The following is a 16,365-nucleotide window of genomic DNA, read 5'->3' on the forward strand; positions in this document are numbered from 1 at the left end:
TGAACTTCCTGTCCTGTCAGGTTTGTGGGCACACTGAAGCAAAACGCCTTGCAGGGGACTCTTCCCAGTGACACCGAAGATCTGAATGTTGAACATCTCCAGCTGCTGCTGCTTATTTTTCACAATTTCTCTGAGAGGGGCCGCAGGTCTATCATGATGCTCTGTATCCAGACAATTGTGGAGCTGACGGCGAACATGGATACCCAGCAGTGTTCTGTGCCACTTATCGTGGCGCGTCTGCTCTTGGTGTTTGACTACCTGCTCCATCAGTATTCCAAGGCCCCCATGTACCTATTTGAACAGGTAAGATTTTGAGATCATTCTGTAACTACTGTCCTAATAAATCCTGGTAAAGACAGGAGGAATGCCCCACCTGTCTTGCAAAATCTGGAGTATTTGGGGATTTAGGCACCATTTCACAGATACCTTGTACGCCATGTCCTTGCTTTAGCTTTTCCTTGTTGAGGTTTTTGGTGCTGTTCTCATTAATGGGATGTTAGTTTTTTGTGTGTGGCTTTTTCAGTTGTTGGAAACTTGACCGTTGATTTCAGCTGCTCACTCCAGAATAAAAATCATCAAGTAGGGTCCAGGGTTTCCGTCAGAAACTGGGAATGATTTGGTCTTAGTGACAGAGTTGGTTGTATTTTATGGTTCTTTTTCTGTTGGTGGTGGTATTTTTCCCCCTGACTCTTAATGACGAGGATGCCATGGGTGGTTCTTTGTTTTTTTAATTTAGGTGCAATATAATTTGCTGACTCCACCCCTTGGCTGGGTGAGTGGATCCCAGGACAGCAGCAGACGAACGTCTGTCCCACTTTATCATGGGTTTAAAGAAGTGGAAGAAAACTGGACCAAACACTGTTCATCAGGTGAGAAGGAAAATTGTAGGAATTTTATATTCCAAGATTTGCTTTTATGAATAAATAAGAGCCCTTCCTGTGCCCTGGTGTGTGTGGCTTTTTCTACTTTTAATGGGCATAGATACAGTAGATAAAAATGCACATAATGCAAAGAAAGTTTAATGGAACAAAATTATTTTTAGCTAGGTGTATGCTACAAATAATTCAAAATAAATGTGTATTTATTATGCGATGTTTGTATGAGTAGGAAAACCTTGGCTGTGCGTACCACAGGTTAAAAGTACATATAATGTGTTGTGGAGCGAGCTTAGTAGAATCTGGTGTTAGTCTTCAAATGTGAAAGGTTGTGGGGATGAAGGAGAGGGAATGACACATTGATGGCTAATTAAAACTGTCACTTTAAACATTATTTTCTGTCCTTATGCTCCAGACGCAGCTCCACAACCCAGATTCTACTGCATCCTGTCTCTAGAAGCTTCTGAGGATGATCTGAACCGTCTCGATAGCGCGGTACGAGGATTTCTGTTTGAAAGACCTTTCCGTAAGCCTTGAGGGCCGAGTTCATTTGACAAGTGCCCGGGAAAGTAGACAAGACTTGATGAAGCAGTTAGAGCGAAAGTTTCATTTTGCGTGGTTTTGGTCTGTGGGTTTTCTGAATATTTACAAGAAGACCTTGGCTGTATATAAACGTAGAGCTGTGCAATTTGCAATGCACCCATCCTGACTTATCATGTCTTGCAGGTTTGTGAGGTCCTGTTCTCTAGGACTATGAAGTATGACGAGCTTTACACGGCCCTGACTTCGCTGCTTGCGGCTGGGTCACAGTTTGATACACTCAGGAGGAAGGAGAACAAAAACGTCACTGCGCTGGTAAGGCTGTGTTACTGTCATATTGTCTGTGTTGAGGAACAGCAAGTTTTCGAACTAAGTATTTTTGAGTGAAGTATTCTTGACAGCCGTTGGAGGAATGGGGAGCTTAAAAATCCCATGGCTAATGGTAGCGTTTCACATCTCATATGAGTCTCTAATTCATAACATGTTTTAGACTTGCTGTGTGTCCCTGTTAATCCCAGGAGATCTGGCTGGAGTATGGTGAAGATGAAAATAATCTGTATAATCTTTCATTTTTCTTCTCTCCCTCCTCTTTGTTGCATAATTTGTTGTGTAATATGACAGAAACTCAGTCAAGTATGTGTTCATCTCATTTGGCAGATCTACAGGAGTCCCTGATGAGATAATTTCAGTAGCTGTAGTGATTGACGCTCCAATCTTTCTTTATTAATTTGTCCAACTGTACTTTTGTTCAGGAAGCCTGTGCACTTCAATACTACTTCTTGATACTGTGGCGGATATTAGGGATTTTGCCTCCATCCAAAAACTACATGAATCAATTGGCTACGAACACACCCGAGATGAGTGAATGTGATATTTTACACACGTTGCGCTGGTCTTCCCGTCTGCGAATCGCGTCTTATGTCACATGGATCAAGGTACAGCCTCATCTTTATCAGGTTGTTTTGTAATGTTGTTGATGGCAAGAATCACAGAATCGACTGGGTTGGAAAAGACCTCAGAGATCGATCGTCAAGTCCAACCCTTGGTCCAACTCCAGTTCTTAACCCAGCAGAGAGTGCACTTGTCCAAGCTATGGGCCACCAGCTTTTGCAGGAGTATTTTATGGGAGACAGTGTCAAAGGCTTTGCTGAAGTCCAGATAGACCACATCTGCAGCTTTCCCCTTATCCACCAGGTGGATCACCTGATCATAAAAGGAGATCAGGTTGGTCAGACAGGACCTGCCCCTCCTAAACCCGTGCTGGCTGGGTCTGATCCCTTGTCCATCCTGAAGGTGCTGTGTGATTGAATTCAGGATGATCTGCTCCATAACCCTGCCAGGCACCGAGGTCAGGCTGACAGGCCTGGAGTTGCCAGGGTCAGCTTTGCAGCCCTTTTTGTGGATTGGGATAACATTGGTCAATTTCCAATTGTATGGGACCTCCCCAGTGAGCCAGGACTGTTGGAAGATGATGGAGAGCAGCTTGGTGAGCTCTTCTGCTAGCTCCCTCATCACCCTAGGATGGATCCCATCTGGTCCCATAGACTCGTGAGGCTCCAGATGGCTCAGTAAGTCACCAGCTATTTCCTCCTGGAATACAGGGGGGCTATTTGGCTTCTTATCTCTGTCACCCACGTCCAGAGGCCAGTTGTCCTGAGGGCCACCTGTCTTACTGGTAAAAACTGAGGCAAAGTAGGTATTAAGTAGGTATTAAGCTTTCTCTTCATCTTTGTTAACTATATTTCCCTCGAAGTCCAACAGAGAATGGAGGTTTTCCTTGCCCCTCATTTTGTTATTAATGTATTTAAAGAAGGACTTTTTATTATCCCTAACAGAATTGACCAAATTAACTTCAAATTGCACTTTTGTTTCCCTGTTTTTTTTTCTGCATGATGTAGCTGTTTTCATAAATTCTTTATAAGTAGCCAGCCCTTTTTCCCACAGTCGGTAAACTCTCTTTATTTCTGATTTCCTTCAGAATCTCCCTGTTTAGCCAAGCCGGTCAGTCTCTTGTTCTTCCGTGCCGGCTGCATGTGGGATTTGTTACATGGGCATGGTGGTGAGAAATGGGAACTTGTGTCTGTGTTTTCTGAAGTGTTCTCACCTCGTAATTGGCAGAGTGGTTAATTATAGAGCACTTTTTAAGTGTGGCGGGTGTTTTTTTGGCATCTGTAGGATCACCTTACGAAGCAGGGCGTGAAAGCTGACCATGCTGCTTCTCTCATTGAATTGGCGTCCAGCAAGTGCAGCTCGGTGAAGTACGATGTGGAAATAGCAGAGGAATACTTTGCTCGACAGGTAAGCCGGTGTGAATGTGATTGTGCAGATGGAGCTTCTGTTTGTGTGGAATGATTCGCACTTACTGTTGCATCCCTTTGCTTTTTCAGATATCTTCTTTCTGTGGTGTTGATTGCACAACTATTCTCCAGCTACACGAAGTTCCCAGTTTACAATCCATTTACACCCTTGATGCTGCAATTTCCAAGATCCAGGTTTCTCTGGATGAGCACTTTTCCAAGCTAGCTGCAGAAACTGATCCACACAAGTCTTCAGAGATAACCAAAAACCTCCTGCCTGCTACGCTGCAGCTTATTGACACTTATGCCACATTCACGAGGTACAGTCCTTAGGATCACTAGGGGGAATACAGTTTTTTATGTGCGTAGGGCTTGCTTTGCATTTTGTTTGTTGTTTTCTTAGAGGTAGGTGCCTTTTTTTCGTAGTCCAGTAGAATTATTCTAATGTATGTCCTCCAGAGTGTCTGTTATTTTAAAAGAAGAATAAAAAGCAGCTTCTCAAGCCATGTATGTGAAGTTGTTGTTTCTAAGTAGCCTCTTTGTCTGATCTTTCAAGTCTTGCTTGCAACACCAACTTTTCCTGTGAAGATAAAACCTCCTCTAAGTGCTCTCTAGGACAGGGCTACTTAAGGTTATTTCACTGAGATAATATTGAGGCTCTCAGACCATCAAGAAAGAGCAAGGGTTTAATTCTTACATTAAGAGTCTGAAGTCTCCTAAACTCTCATTAGAACCTACGTAGAAAAAAGCAAAAGTCTATCAGTGTTTTCTTTTGAGTGGGTGCTTTTCCTGGTAAGTAGCTTGGAGGAGATAAAAGCCCAGAACTCCCTTAGTGGTATAACACAAACTATGGGGCAGAACGTTGCTTTCTTATCTGTCACTATATTGACAGTTAAGACATATTTAGTCCTGAAGTGCAGATCTGTTTCCTGAAATAAATCCTTTCCATCCTGAATGCAGATCTTACTTACTACGGAGCCTCTCTGAAGAGGGCTCTGCTGAAAACAAACCCTCTGAAGAGAAGCTACGAGGTTATGCTGCTGTCCTGGCCATTGGATCCAGCCGTTGCAAGTCTAATACTCTAGGTGAGTATTCTTATTAATACTCTAGGTGAGCTGTGTGCTGGCTGTTGTGTTCTGGAGCATTTTGTTCAAACGAGTGCCTTGTGCCGTCAGCAGCAGACTGGGAAATCTTTCCCTCTTAGTGTCCTAACAGCTGAAAAAAGTTGGGCAAGCCTTGAAAAATCAGCAATCTTCTGGGCTTATCGAAATGCTTTTGGAACCATGCTCGTGTTCCAGTGGCATGACGTAGTAAGGGGCATTATGAAATGTTGATATGTTGAAGACTGCAGTGAATTAGTATTTTTGCCATGTTTTCTGTTGCTTCAATAAAGAAGCTGGGAAGCCCTTGCAAACTTAATGGTAATTTTGACTTGTAGAAAAATTTGAAACTAGCCCTCAGGAGAATTACAGCGCAGCTTAGCTACCGTTGTGTCTTGATCTAATGATCTAGTTTTAAAGTGTTGGTGAACCATTCTTGTTTTCGGTAGGACCCGTGAAATTACTCAATGACGTATGATTCCACATTAATCGCAGGTCCGGCGCTTGTTCAGAACTTACCATCAGCTGTGCAAACTTTATGTGAATCGTGGAACAACATTCACACAAATGAGTTTCCAAACATTGGCTCGTGGGTGAGTCCAGCCTCGTAGATCCATCTGGTGGGACCATCACTTGCTGTGCATGGCAGGCAGTGCCTCTTTCTTTAAAATCGTTCTGATCTTTGCATTTTTCTCTCAATCCTTAGCGCAACGCCTTTGCGAATGACACGATCCCTGCAGAAAGCTACATCAGCGCGGTTCAGGCCGCCCACCTGGGTACCCTGTGCAGCCAGAGTTTACCCCTTGCAGCTTCCCTCAAGCACACCCTGCTCTCCCTGGTCAGACTCACTGGGGATCTCATTGTGTAAGTGAGGGGGTTTATGGTATGTTCTCCCTGTATAAATCTGTCTGCTCTCCTGGGCTGCCATCCGGAGTTGTGTGACTTCTGATTTCTCCAATAAGGGTGTTCTCTGATACATCATATAGGGAATTAACGTGTTTGCTTTTCAGTCTTCATCAGACTGTTGGGGTGCAACACATGAACTGAATCTGTATTTTGAACTCAGCCTTTAACGGAGTTACTTAGTGTACACTTCTAAATTAATGAAAAATAGCCTTTCTGTCTTGATCTGCTGTCTTTAAAAGGCCCTGAGAGAAACTGTTAGTCCTTTTGGTCAAATAGGGACTTGAAGAAACTGGGATATAAACTGAGACCATATGGATCTAATTAATTCATCTGTATTTTTTCATCTTATGTGATGGTATTAAAACATAAGGAAAAAGTGAAAGGAAAGGCTTTCCAAGGACTTACTCTTAAGATATTCTGAAACAAAAGAAATAGTTGTTGCCACTGCAGGCAAGTCCAAAAGCCATAATATGTGATAGCGTGACTGTCTGGCAAAATGTAGCTGTATATACACAAAGTAATGTGTGGAGAGTTTTCCAAATGAGAACAACTTTTCTGAGGGGAAAAATGCCTGGGTCAGTGTCTTTATCCTGGCTTTCTGAAAAGGGCTTTTATCACAGACTTCAGCCAGACTTGTGCCTTGCTCGTGTGACTTCTGATCGATCCAGTAAGATCATACAGACAATTAACTTCTTTTCTTTTCCAGCTGGTCAGATGATTTGAACCCGCCACAGGTGATTCATTCCCTATTGCCCCTCCTTTTGGAGACCAGCACAGAGAGCGTGGCAGAGATAAGCAGCAACTCCCTAGAGAGGATCTTGGGCCCTGCGGAATCAGATGAATTCCTGGCACGTGTTTACGAGAAGCTGATCACAGGATGCTATAACATACTGGCCCATCACTCTGATCCAAACAGGTAACGCGCTGCATGGCTCGGACTTTAATCGTCTTTTGTAACTCCAGATAGAGCATGTATATTTCTGGACTTTTTTTTATTTAAGCAAATAGAAAATTATGTAAATACAAGCACAAAATCAAAGCTGAAGATGCTGACCTAACTTCCTTTGTATTCCTTTTTTCTTGCTATTTGTAAGGATGGCTAATCCCTGCTTTATCATAGCAAACTAGCCACATTTGTGCTTCCCACCCCTTCCTCTCTGTGTGCAGAGAGAGAATAAGTTCAATGCACAGATGTAGATTCTACCTCTCTGAAACAAAACCAATAAGTATTATGATCTTGCATCTTTTTAACACGGATCCTCTCTGGGTGGAAGGTGCTCAGAGAGAGATCTACTGCGCTTTCTGGGAGAGAATGGAAACGTAATTGGATTTGACTTGCAGGGTGCGTTGCGGAGCGGCAATGAGCACGGTAGAGAATGGGGAGGACTAACACTAAAAGAGACTTGAGGTGTAAAAACAGCAGCTGTTAGAGGAATTTGTAATATGACAAGTCCGAAAACTCTAGATTATTTTTGATTTCTGACTGTGTGTGACTTGCCTGCAGCAACACGTGCTGCTTTTTTTCTGAATACTTGTTGGATTTGTTGGTGTTCATGTGCGTTTATTAATGAATTATTTTTACCTGTCTCTTGGAAGGAGAGCTGCTCTCTCAGCTAGTGGGAAGTTGATTAGAATTGTATGAGCAAAACTGATCACTTCTTGGCTCTTGGAATTGTTAAAATTGTTCTTTACATTGTTTTTAATGCACATCTTTTGATGCTCAGTGGCCTGGATGAGTCCATCTTGGAGGAGTGTTTGCAACATCTGGAGAAGCAGCTGGAGAGCAGCCAGGCCCGCAAAGCCATGGAGGAATTCTTCTCAGAAAGGTGAGGTCAACCTCAAAGTTGTAGGCCAAGGACTTTATTTCGCTTCCTTTTTCTATTAGCTTGTCACTGTCAACACCTAAGTGACGTTAATGCCAGTCCTCATAGTGGGGAATCTTGCAAGATGGTTGTTTTATCAAAGCATGATAAGGAGGTTTTAGAGAGACACACGTCTGCGAGGCAGTTGCAAAATCCCAAGTTCTCTCAGTGCTTCCTTGGGGCAATAGGTTGATAATTTTAAAGGCGGAGGTGAGGTGTTGGCCTGGCTTAGAATTATGAAGATAAATTGTGATGGGAACAGCATAAGACGACAACAACAATATCCCAAAGAGCTCTGAGGGTGCACTGGAGGAAAGTGTTTTCTCAGTTAGAAAGCTGACCATTGTCTGGTTTTGCTCTTTACTTGTTCAACAGTTAAAAATTGAACCAGTCTGGTGGCTGTACTTGTTAACGTGGAAGGGGAAAAAGGGCAAGAAAATATTGAATTTTGGTTTGGAAGCCAGTACAGGCCCTTTTGTGACTCAACATGTGGATGATACTACTACAGAGCTACTACAGAGCTCACAAAATTTACACGTTTTAGTCTGAGCTCAGAGTTTGCTGTTTGCCTGAAAGCGGTTCCGGTGGCTTGGCTGCTGAGCAGTGTTAATACAAACTATTGCCAATCTGAAATGTGAGGGCAGATATAACTGTGAGTGAAAAAAAGGAATGGGTTTGCCTTTTACAAAGCTGACTTTAATTTCTCTCCTCCATGTAGTGGAGAACTGGTCCAGATCATGATGGCGACAGCCAACGAAAACCTCTCAGCGAAGTTCTGTAATAGGGTGCTGAAATTCTTCACCAAGCTCTTCCAGCTGAGTAAGTTGTTAAATCTTTTCTGTCCTGCCTTTGTCCACATTTTATACTGTTCTGGTATTAGACTGTGATATGAAGATGCTTGAAAGAGAAGCTGTAAGAGGAAGTGGAGTGACAGCTTCACGCTTTTGATGGAAAACCATCTCCAAGCACGTTCATTGTAGCATCTGGCACTCACTAGTGGTTTTCTCCACCAGCTGAGAAGAGTCCCAACCCCAGCCTGCTGCGCCTCTGTGGCTCTTTGGCTCAGCTGGCCTGCGTGGAGCCTGTCCGGCTGCAGGCCTGGTTAACCAGGATGACCATGTCCCCACCCAAAGATTCAGATCAGCTGGACATCGTGCAAGAGAACAGGCAACTGCTGCAACTCTTGACAACTTACATTGTTCGGGAAAACAGGTGAAGTACAGCAGTTGTCGTTTCTTTTATCTGCTGTTCGTTCCTTTAGTTCTCTAGATGTGCAAATTGCTGGTGGCTTCTTGGTGGCAGCTCAGATGAAGTGATGGGCATGGCAGCATTGCCTTGTCAGTGCTCTTGCGCTCTGGGGCTTTGCTGTATTTCAGCGGGTGATGTGCCACATCTGAAACTTTCTTCTTTTTGATTATTAGCCAAGTCGGAGAAGGCGTGTGCACTGTTCTACTGAGCACCCTGATCCCGATGGCCACGGAAATGTTGGCCAATGGTGATGGCACGGGCTTTCCTGAGCTGATGGTTGTGATGGCAACTTTGGCCAGCGCAGGACAGGGTGCGGGCCACCTCCAGCTTCACGGTGCTGCTGTCGATTGGCTCAGCAGATGGTAAGAGCAAACCATATGCTAATCTTTGTTCATTTGCATCGCTTAGACTGTTTTTTGTTTTGTTCCTGGTAATTTGGGGACAGAAATTCATTTTTACCGATACACACTTATTTTTCAGTTTGTTGTTTGGAATATAGAGTGTCTGAGAGAGGCTGGTCTGTGTCCCCCCATTTAAAACAACCATGTGTTTTCTTTGTCTTCCCCTCTTGATGGTTTAATTACTGCATTTATAAGTTTCCTGTTGCTGATCTAAAGCTGACTGAATGCTTGAAGCTGCTGGTGAGAATTAAGTTTGTAATGATCTTCTCCACTGTTCTGTGCTGCAGCAAGAAGTACCTGTCTCAAAAGAACGTGGTAGAAAAAATGAACGCAAATGTCATGCAAGGGAAGGTAAGACGTGTGACTGTTGCTTAACTTGCAAATATTTGGGAGTTTTAAAGCTATTTGGTCAAGGGGCTGTTAGGTTTTCTTGCCTTGCAGTAGCTATTAAGGGATCTAAGTGTTGTCTCTCATTTTCATTCATCTCTACGTTACAGCATGTGACTATCCTGGAGTGTACGTGCCATATTGTCTCTTACCTGGCCGATGTCACTAACGCGCTGAGCCAGACCGGTGGCCAAGGACCAAGTCACCTTTCTGTGGATGGAGAGGAACGGGCCATCGAGGTGGATTCAGACTGGGTGGAGGAGCTGGCCGTGGAGGAGGAGGACTCGCAGGCTGAAGACTCGGTAGGCGATAGTCACAGTTAATGCTGCCAATGAGATGTAGATTCATTTTACAGCTTCCAACTCAGAATTACTCAGGTTCTAAATTGAGATTTTGTTCTTATTGTTGTTTATTCCTAATGTGAGACCAAGTTGTCAGATCTGGAATAGGATATCTGTCATCCTGACGTACATTTTTTGACTTTGTGATGTCAACCAAAGTTGAAAGTTTTGGGGTTTTTTAGAAAATAAAAAGAAATGGAGTAATGGTTTGTTCCTACTGGCTTCTCTGTGAAATAACTAGATTTTATATCAACAAGCAACTTTTATTAGGTTTTTAAATGCTGTTGGGTGGAGGAAAAAACTTGCTATTAATGAATTCTTTAAAATTTGGCATCCCGATATATTTGCTACTGTTTTCTTTTTCTTGATTCACTCCTTCGAGTTGCTCTAAAATGTCACCACGTGGTTTGATATCAGCTGCCTTCTTTTAGCTAGGTGCTGCTAAAACTTGCTGTTCTTCAAATGTGCATTTTGTTGTCTGAGGAACGTGTTCTGTGCCGTGTGCCTTTACTGTAGCAATAACACCTTTCCAAAACACCTTTCTTCTGGACAGGATGAAGATTCCCTTTGTAATAAACTCTGTACCTTCACCATCACACAGAAAGAATTCATGAATCAACACTGGTAAGTATCTCAAACTTGTGTTCTGAGATTCAGCCTGATATTTCTGGCCATTGAGAAGGAAACAGATGCAGCTTCTGAGCCTTCCTCAGGCCCTGTATTTTATAACTCGTCTTCTTATTTTGTGCAGGTATCACTGTCACACTTGCAAGATGGTCGATGGGGTTGGTGTTTGCACAGTTTGTGCGAAAGTGTGTCACAAGGATCATGAGATCTCATATGCCAAATACGGATCGTTCTTCTGTGACTGTGGAGCCAAGGAAGACGGCAGTTGCCTGGTAAAGCGTCTTCATGTCAACATACCAGCTGGGATTTCTTGAGTGATTTCTTGAGTGATTTCTTGAGTGGTTTCTTTTGCAGAGGTTTCTGTTCTGCAGTAAGTTACGTCATGATAATTTACTTTTTTTGCACTAAATAAGTGCATTGGCAAATCACTGTCCTAGTGACTCCTGGGATTCCACCCCCCTTTACAGAACCAGCAAATGTAACTTCATCTTAAATGTGAAGGTTTTTCTAATACTTGGGTGGAAGGTGGTGTGCAGGATACTGTTACTCTATTTCTTTAAAATCCTGCTGCCTTTACAATCTGTATTCATTTTGTCAGTGGTAAAATTGAGTTTGATTTGGGCTTTTAGCGTTTTTCTGTTGTTCCAGGCCTTGGTGAAGAGAACTCCCAGCAGTGGTATGAGCTCTACCATGAAGGAATCCGCCTTCCAGAGCGAGCCCCGAGTGCCCGAGAGTGTCATTCGGCACGCGAGCACCTCCCCTGCGGAGAAAGCCAAGGTCACCATCAGCGAGGGGAAAGGGCCTGATGAAGAAAAGCCCAAGAAGAGCAGCCTGTGTAGAAATGTTGAGGGCTGTCGAGAGGAATTGCAGTCCCAGGTATCATCAGCTGGCTGTTAAAAGGCACATGGGTTATGCTGAGGATCTTGGCTGGACTGTGTTGGTTATCAGCCAAGTTGCTTGATTTTCATACTCTTTATGGTAAGAGGGATTGTGAAAGTGGTATTGAGCTATAAAAACCAGTTGACATGGAGCTGTTGTGTGAAATCCCGACAGGAACATCTCGTGCCTCACTTGCTGCATCTATTTCTTGCAGGCCAACTTCTCCTTTGCACCTTTGGTGCTGGAGATGCTGAATTTCCTGATGGATGCGATTCAGATCAACTTCCAGCAAGCCTCAGCCATGGGGAGCAGCAGCCGTGCGCAGCAAGCTCTCCATGAGCTGCACACCTTGGACAAGTCAGTGGAAATGACGGATCAGTTGATGGTATGACACTCACGATTCCATTACGGGTGCGTGTGATCGCTTTTAAACTGAAAAATTGCAGTGGTAGACTTTTGACTTCTTTTCCTAATGACTCAGGTCCCAACTCTTGGCTCTCAAGAAGGCGCTTTTGAGAACGTCCGTATGAACTACAGCGGGGACCAGGGCCAGACGATCCGGCAGCTGATCAGCGCTCACGTGCTGAGGCGGGTGGCGATGTGTGTCCTGTCGTCCCCGCATGGCCGCCGGCAGCACCTGGCTGTCAGTCACGAGAAGGGCAAGGTGAGTTTTCTGGCTCTGTAGCAAAAATTGGAGCGTAAAGGAAAATGAAACGACCTTAGAGCACTGAAAAACAAGGAGAATATGATTTGTTCTGCCTGTCCTGAGGTTTGGTAAAGTATTGCATAGCTTAGAAAAACCTCTCGTTCTTCAGGGAAAAGAGTTCTTGCAGCAGAAACAGTGAAAACTGCAGGTCATTGAGCTGAAATGGAAATGCCTTTGTCCCCACAGTTGTAAAGCTGGGTAACCAAGCTGATTTTGTCCTGCAGATTACAGTCCTTCAGCTCTCGGCGTTGCTGAAACAAGCTGATTCCAGCAAAAGAAAACTGACCCTAACTCGCCTGGCATCTGCGCCTGTTCCATTCACGGTGCTGAGCCTGACCGGCAATCCCTGCAAGGAGGACTACCTGGCCGTGTGTGGACTGAAGGTATGCGCCTCGCAAACCCACCTCCAGGCAGCTGGAAACCTCAACCCAAACCTGCTGTGTTTCTTGCCCCAGAGGAGCCAGTGCCAAAGCTCTGTCGCCAGTTCTAGCTCATGAATCACTTACCTACTAGATACAGCAGGGCCTGTGTGATTGATATAATAAATGGGCTTGTGCCTCAGAATAGTTCTTAGTGTATTTAGGCCAATTTTACTTTAAGACAGGAGTCAAGGCTTAGTCATGTGAAACTTAGCGTGTTAGAACTAGCTGTAAAAACGAGTGTTTTGTAGCAATGACTCAGTTTCTTTTAATGTTCTCCCAAATTTAGCTTCAGCTTTCACAGTGCAGAATCCACAAATCTATTATTTCACTAAAAAACAGTTGGACTCTGTGGTTTTGGCTTGGGTTTGGGGTTTTCTTTACAAACTCTCATGTCATTCATCTGTAATGCAGGAATTTTAGATTCTTTCTGTATGAATCACTTGGCACTGGGAGGAATGCTGGTTTTTAACTCAGTTCTTGGCTTGAAATGTTTATAAACAACATTTTGTTCTAACATTTGACACTTTGTTTTTCCTCATTACTCCAGGATTGCCACGTCTTGACGTTCAGCAGCTCTGGATCAGTCTCTGATCATTTGGTCCTTCATCCCCAATTAGCCACTGGTAATTTCATCATTAAAGCTGTGTGGCTGCCAGGATCCCAAACAGAGCTCGCTATAGTGACTGCAGACTTTGTGAAGGTGAGTTTGCTCATGAGCTGTTGGTGATATGTCTTCTTTCCTATATTAGAGCCTGGACCTTTGCAGAAGTGCACACAGAAGAATATTGTAATATTCTTAGTTTAAAATTAATTGGAAATTCGTGGTGTTTGTGTACTGTTGCCATAAGAAACAGCAAAACCAAAGAACCTCAAAGAGAAAAAATATGAACTGTAACATCTAATTCCTTGTCTCAACTCTTGTCCATTTGCACTGATTTCCATTGCAGTAGTTAATTATTTCCTTGATTCTTCCCACAGATCTACGATCTCTCTGTAGATGCCTTGAGCCCAACTTTCTATTTCCTTCTACCAAGTTCCAAAATCAGGGATGTCACTTTCCTTTTCAACGAGGAGGGAAAGAACATCATCGTGATCATGTCCTCCGCTGGCTACATCTACACGCAGCTCATGGAAGAGGCGAGCAGCGCCCAGCACGGACCGTTCTACGTCACCAACGTGCTTGAAGTCAATCACGAGGACTTGAAGGTACTGCTGACTTCTCTTTCGTGTAGTAAGGGCTGCAGCAGCTTTTGTGTCTGACATTTGAAGGCAGAAGGTTCAATTAACTCGCCGTTCCTCTAAAGAGAGAAATATCCTTGCAGTGAAAATATGGCGGGGTGAAAATTAAACCCCCTGATCCTTTCATCTAGAAAATGGAATATGTTTTCCGTGGCTGGCTCTGAAGTCACGCCCAGCAGGATTTCCCAGCAGGGTGATGCCTTCCAAGCAGTGCTGTTCTCAGAGCGGGGCACTCCAAAGGTGCACTAACCAAAGAAGATTAAATTAACAACCTTTGCTGGGGCAGCAGAGGTGGAGCAGGCCTTGATTTCTGCTCAACAGCAGCTCTGTAGTCTTGGAGGTGACTTTTTAAATCTGTCTGCATTTTACTTGGTGTTTTTTACCCCAACCTGCTCCAAAATGGGAATAGATGAGAAGGCGGCCCACAGGAAGGCTCTTTTATGAGCTGGGAACACGGGGAGCGCGCTGTGTGAGATTCATACAGCGTTCACGCACACGGATGCGGTAGCTGAGGGCTCTACCAACAGCCTGCGGGGCTGCAGCCTCAGCATCCCCTGCAAAAGCCTTTGAAGTATCTGATGGATGAGTTCACCAAGGAGTTGAGCTTAGAAAATTGTCACTTAGGGCTGCATTCCCTCGCTGGCACAGAGGAGGCAGGGGAGAGGCTTTCGGAATAATTCGATCAGGAGAAATTTAAAAGCCCGACAGGGTGTTTTGGTGGATGTTTGTTGATCTGAAATGTCACTTTTTTCTCTCTGATCCCCCAGGACAGTAATGGCCAGGTGGCAGGAGGTGGGGTGTCAGTGTATTACTCCCATGTGCTGCAGATGTTGTTCTTCAGTTACTGTCAAGGCAAATCCTTTGCAGCCACCATCAGCCGGGCCAATCTGGAAGTGCAGCGGCTGTTCCCAATTAACATAAAGAGGTGAGGCTCAGATGGAAGACTCCCCTGAAGTTTTCATTTCTATTTATTATTAATAAATATTACTGTTTATTCTTAACATCCCAGCTTGGAATGGCCAGAGCTTGTAGTGAAGATCCCCTTTTTGACTGACGATTTCTTGCTACTTGTCATTGTGCTTCTGCCCCGATTGCAGAACGATTTTAAAAGCAAAGCTGGCTGGTTTGGCAGTGGGGCACACGTGCGTTTCCCAGCAGAAAGGTGCCTTCAGAGCAGTCTTGCTGCACAGTGCAGAGCTGCTCCTGGTGCAGCAGCTGGAACCAATGGGATTACCCACTCTCACGGAGGCTGCAGAGCAGGAAGCCTTTGTTTCCTTTCGGCACCGGTACTGCAGTGGACCTTGCGTATTGTGCATATTCAGCCTTATTTTCAGAATCCCTTGAGGGAGACTGAGCTCTTACGTTATGCATGTGGCAAGAAAAAAATCTGTCATCTGTTCTGACAGGCAGAGCTGGGCATTTATGCCACAGACTCTTCACTGGCCTGACACAACGCCACTGTCGTGAGTAGGCTCTGGAGAAGGGTTGGACTCCAAGAGCTCCCTGGTCCCAGTCGAGTTTGGTTCAGCCTTTTTGCAGCTTGGTTTTTTTCCACTGAGTGGAGTCACACAGATTCTCCCACATTGACTTTTGCTTAGTGCTGCTGGGTATGTTGAACCACGGAACTGTGCGTCTGTTGAGATTAAAAGATAGCTCAAAGCTACTTTAAAATGACTCCCTTGGTTTTGGGCATGAAGTGTTACTAAGGCAGTGTCTTTCCTCGAGTTTCCGTGGTGGAGATCACTCAGGTGACTTTTGGCTTTCTTGCCTATAAACCAGGCACCAGTGTTACTTACTGTCCATTAATGCAAGTGCTGTGAATTCCTGCTGAGGACAAAGTTTTAACTGATTTGAACTTCTTAAATTCATGCCATTCTGCCCTGCATCTCTTGCAGTTCAAATGGTGGCAGTAAGACTTCACCGGCACTGTGCCAGTGGTCCGAGGTGATGAACCACCCCGGCCTGGTGTGCTGTGTTCAGCAAACCACGGGTGTGCCGCTGGTGGTGATGGTCAAGCCGGACACCTTTCTCATCCAGGAGATTAAAACCTTGCCAGCCAAAGCAAAGGTTAGTCATCATTTTCTCTATTTTTTGGCCCTTTGTTCCATCAGCAAGATCTCCAGCTTTTTTAATGCAAAAAGAGCAGCGGTTGCCAGGTGCTTTCCTTAACCTGCAGTGCTCGCCTTTGCAGATTCAGGACATGGTGGCCATCCGTCACACAGCCTGCAACGAGCAGCAGAGGACCACTATGATCCTCCTGTGCGAAGATGGCAGCCTCAGAATCTACATGGCCAACGTAGAGAATACGTCCTACTGGCTCCAGCCTTCTCTTCAGCCCAGCAGTGTCATCAGCATCATGAAGCCCGTTCGCAAGCGCAAAGCAGCTGCTATCAGTAAGGAAATCCTCAGATATATCGTGTATAAGGTAGCAGTGGCAAACGTGGGTGCAAAGATTGATCAGCATCGTGTAGATACTTAAGATGTTCACTTTTGGCAATTACTGGTTAACCTCGGGGCTTAATACCGGCTAAGTCC

At 44.5% G+C, this 16,365-nt stretch overlaps 1 protein-coding gene across 5 annotated transcripts in view; it reads left to right on the plus strand.

The window, feature by feature from the left end:
* Positions 1-16,365, plus strand: part of UBR4 (ubiquitin protein ligase E3 component n-recognin 4) — a 74,599-nt gene that overhangs the window by 13,010 nt on the left and 45,224 nt on the right. For all 5 annotated transcript variants that reach the window (XM_065855273.2, XM_065855274.2, XM_065855275.2 and 2 more), the window contains exons 19-46: positions 21-303; positions 737-869; positions 1,291-1,370; positions 1,602-1,730; positions 2,168-2,350; positions 3,591-3,713; positions 3,803-4,032; positions 4,673-4,797; positions 5,308-5,405; positions 5,519-5,676; positions 6,425-6,634; positions 7,443-7,544; positions 8,299-8,399; positions 8,594-8,792; positions 9,002-9,190; positions 9,517-9,580; positions 9,727-9,918; positions 10,511-10,581; positions 10,709-10,856; positions 11,233-11,460; positions 11,678-11,848; positions 11,945-12,127; positions 12,394-12,552; positions 13,139-13,291; positions 13,570-13,797; positions 14,598-14,755; positions 15,726-15,897; positions 16,022-16,223. In XM_065855273.2, coding sequence (XP_065711345.2) covers positions 21-303; positions 737-869; positions 1,291-1,370; positions 1,602-1,730; positions 2,168-2,350; positions 3,591-3,713; positions 3,803-4,032; positions 4,673-4,797; positions 5,308-5,405; positions 5,519-5,676; positions 6,425-6,634; positions 7,443-7,544; positions 8,299-8,399; positions 8,594-8,792; positions 9,002-9,190; positions 9,517-9,580; positions 9,727-9,918; positions 10,511-10,581; positions 10,709-10,856; positions 11,233-11,460; positions 11,678-11,848; positions 11,945-12,127; positions 12,394-12,552; positions 13,139-13,291; positions 13,570-13,797; positions 14,598-14,755; positions 15,726-15,897; positions 16,022-16,223 — 4,472 coding nt within the window. The remainder of the gene's footprint in view (positions 1-20; positions 304-736; positions 870-1,290; positions 1,371-1,601; positions 1,731-2,167; positions 2,351-3,590; positions 3,714-3,802; positions 4,033-4,672; positions 4,798-5,307; positions 5,406-5,518; positions 5,677-6,424; positions 6,635-7,442; positions 7,545-8,298; positions 8,400-8,593; positions 8,793-9,001; positions 9,191-9,516; positions 9,581-9,726; positions 9,919-10,510; positions 10,582-10,708; positions 10,857-11,232; positions 11,461-11,677; positions 11,849-11,944; positions 12,128-12,393; positions 12,553-13,138; positions 13,292-13,569; positions 13,798-14,597; positions 14,756-15,725; positions 15,898-16,021; positions 16,224-16,365) is intronic.

Source organism: Patagioenas fasciata, chromosome 23 (genome assembly GCF_037038585.1).
Source record: "Patagioenas fasciata isolate bPatFas1 chromosome 23, bPatFas1.hap1, whole genome shotgun sequence".
NCBI lineage: Eukaryota > Metazoa > Chordata > Aves > Columbiformes > Columbidae > Patagioenas > Patagioenas fasciata.